This window comes from Eimeria mitis, genomic scaffold (genome assembly GCF_000499745.2).
Source record: "Eimeria mitis Houghton genomic scaffold, Emh_scaff4192, whole genome shotgun sequence".
Classification (NCBI taxonomy): domain Eukaryota; phylum Apicomplexa; class Conoidasida; order Eucoccidiorida; family Eimeriidae; genus Eimeria; species Eimeria mitis.
The window spans coordinates 1,886-4,546 of record NW_013572518.1 but is presented as its reverse complement, the minus strand read 5'-3'; the positions used below and the strand labels follow the sequence as shown (position 1 = coordinate 4,546).

The 2,661-nt window shown below is 43.6% G+C and overlaps 1 protein-coding gene across 1 annotated transcript in view; it reads right to left on the bottom strand.

Moving 5' to 3' along the window:
• Positions 1-1,100, bottom strand: part of EMH_0073230 (DNA-directed RNA polymerase II subunit RPB2, putative) — a gene marked incomplete at both ends in the record, with an annotated part of 1,334 nt that extends 234 nt beyond the window's left edge. Inside the window, 2 exons of the mRNA XM_013499300.1 lie at positions 236-300; positions 787-1,100. Coding sequence (XP_013354754.1) covers positions 236-300; positions 787-1,100 — 379 coding nt within the window. The remainder of the gene's footprint in view (positions 1-235; positions 301-786) is intronic.
• Between the last annotated feature and the right edge of the window lie 1,561 nt (positions 1,101-2,661).

The following is a 2,661-nucleotide window of genomic DNA, read 5'->3' as shown; positions in this document are numbered from 1 at the left end:
ATATATATATATATATATATATATATATATATATATATATATATATATATATATATATATATAAACAACCATACCTCTTCATTAGTAACAGGATCAATTCTATAAGTAGTTTGTTCAATAGAGACAAAGAGAGAGCTGCTGTATGTGAGGTTTCTTGTTCTTGATTCTTGCGGCCAAAGGTTTTTCTGCATTCCTTCTTTTTCTTGTGCTGCTGGGCGGTTGAGAGAAAGCTGACCAAACTTCAGCCGGTAACACACGCCCAGCTCCACGTCTTCTTCGGGTCTGTACTGCGGTGAAGGCCTGCGGTGTACATACACCCCACACTTGTCCTTTACTTTGTTTTTTTTTCTGTTCGTTTTGCTGCGCTTCGTTATTCGTGCTTGGTGGTTCTTGTTTTGTGGGAGTGTTTGTTTTTTAGGGTTTAGGGTTTAGGGTTTAGGGTTTATTGTGTGTATTCAATAATACACATTATGTAATATAAAATACACTGTAAATAATATATAATAAATAATAAATAATAAATAACAAATCATAAATACTAGACAATAAAGAATAAACAAATAAAAGAATAGGGTTAGGGTTAAGAGGGAAAGAGAAGACAAAGAAATATCTGTATAGAAGGAGCTGCATTGAGTGTTTTCAGTGTGTTTTCTGCACAAGTATAATTCAAAAAAAAAAAAAAAAAAAAAAAAAAAAAAAAAAAAAAAAAAAAAAAAAAAAAAAAAAAAAAAAAAAAAAATAAATATAAAATAAGGGTTTAGGGTTTAGGGTTTAGGGTTTACATACTTGATTTCTATGGGGGGCAAAGCATCTATGATTTCCTGGAGTTTGTAGCTGGCGAAATCATTGAAACTTTCAACTTGCTGGGAGACCAAACCCTTGCCCTCAAAGAAAGCTCCAACAACAGCCCATGTATCTTCTTGATCTATCTCCTGCTGCTGCTCGTCATCCTCCTCCTGCTGCTGCTGCTGCTGCTGCTGCTGCTGCTCCTGCTGCTGCTGATGATGATGGTGTATTTCTGAACCCTCAAAACCAACACCCATGGGAGAACCCGAATCAACCGCTAAACCGTATCCTCCTTGGCTTGAATACCCCTCCATCTTTATAATATTAATAAACACAAAAAATAATATTAATAATAATACTGCTGCTCCTGCTGTTGTTATCCTTCCTGCTGCTGTTGCTGCTGATGCTGCTGCTGCTGCTGCTGGTCTTCCCTTTGCTGCAGCTGGTTTAGGGAATGCTGCAGCAGCTGCAGCAGCAGCAGCTGCGGCTCGCCGCCGCTACCGGTTGACGTCAGGGCGTCGTTGATCTCTGTTTTTGTCTTTCTACCTCAGGCAAGCTGCATGCAAGTGAGAAGAATAAATGCATTAAAGCTGAGAGAAATATATAAATACCAGCAGCAGCTCAGCAACCACAGCAGCGAACACCGTGTCTTCTCCCTTGCAACAAAGTCAACGAGAGAGGGGCTCTGCTCGTCTCCGCCTCAGATGAATTTTATTCAAGTCTTCGGTGGATACAAAACCGCCATTTCTGCTGCAGCAGCAGCAACAACCACTGCTTACATACGTTCAAACTTCTGCATGCATGCAGGCATGCATGCATGCAATTGCAACAGCAGCGGAAGCTGCTTAAGAATAGCGTGGATTTTCCTTGAGTTTCACGAAGATGAGAAGAAAAAGAGAAGGATAAATATTCTGATCACTCGATATGCAAACACCATCGCTCAAAAAGAAGAAAAGAAAAGGGGGTCGGCTTCGTCTGCTGCGCTGCTGCATGCAGCCAGCGTCAATGGACGCCAGACAGCCCTGCAGTAAAAAAATGAATTTCATTAGAAACCAGGAAACTGTGACAACTGAAATTCTTGTTTTAAGTTTAAAAAAGAAGAAATTTCAAGAAGTTTCTCGCGGGAAACCAGCGGTATACCCGGCCCCGCGCCGCTGTGTTCAGGTGTATCGACAGCTCGATTTGCAAATTCTGAATGAAAAAGTGGAAACCTCGGGTTAATTGCATTTGTTCTTCGTTTTTTGTTGCATTTATGGTTAAATTATTGAATATTTTCTCTTCAGCACTCCTCTAGAAACCCCATTCCTCTTTTTTTTGCAGCTTTCCCTCGCTTTCTTTCGCTCGACTCAGCTGCCTTGAACGCAGCTACACAGCAACGGCAGGACCCCTCCAACCGTCTGTGACCGTGGCCTTCACTTGCGCTGACATACCGACGCCGATCCCCGCTTTCCCTCCCCTGTCGGTACACCCGAACGCTCTGCTTTTCTGGCTGCTGCACTGCCATCCGTTGCTGAAACTGCTTCGATTTCAGCTTCAGCTGTTGCTGCTGGTTTGTTGGTTTCTGCCTGAGCTGCTGCTGTTTTATTTGTTGCTGCTTCTGCTGCTGCTGCTGGTTCGGTTTCTGCCTCATATGCCACTGCTGCTGCATCGATTTCTGTTTCATCTGCTGCTGCTGGTGTTTCGTGTCCGTTTATCGATTGCTGCTGCTGCTGGTGCTGCTGCTGCTGCGGGTTTGGTTTCTGTTTCAGCTGCTGCTGCTGCGTTTGTTTGGAGGATGTATAAGGGGGAGGCGGTCTCTCCGTGCGGCTTCCGTGCGGACGGGCGTCTGGTGCAGGAGTGCAGGCAGCTGCACTGTCGCACCTCTGTGCCTCCAGC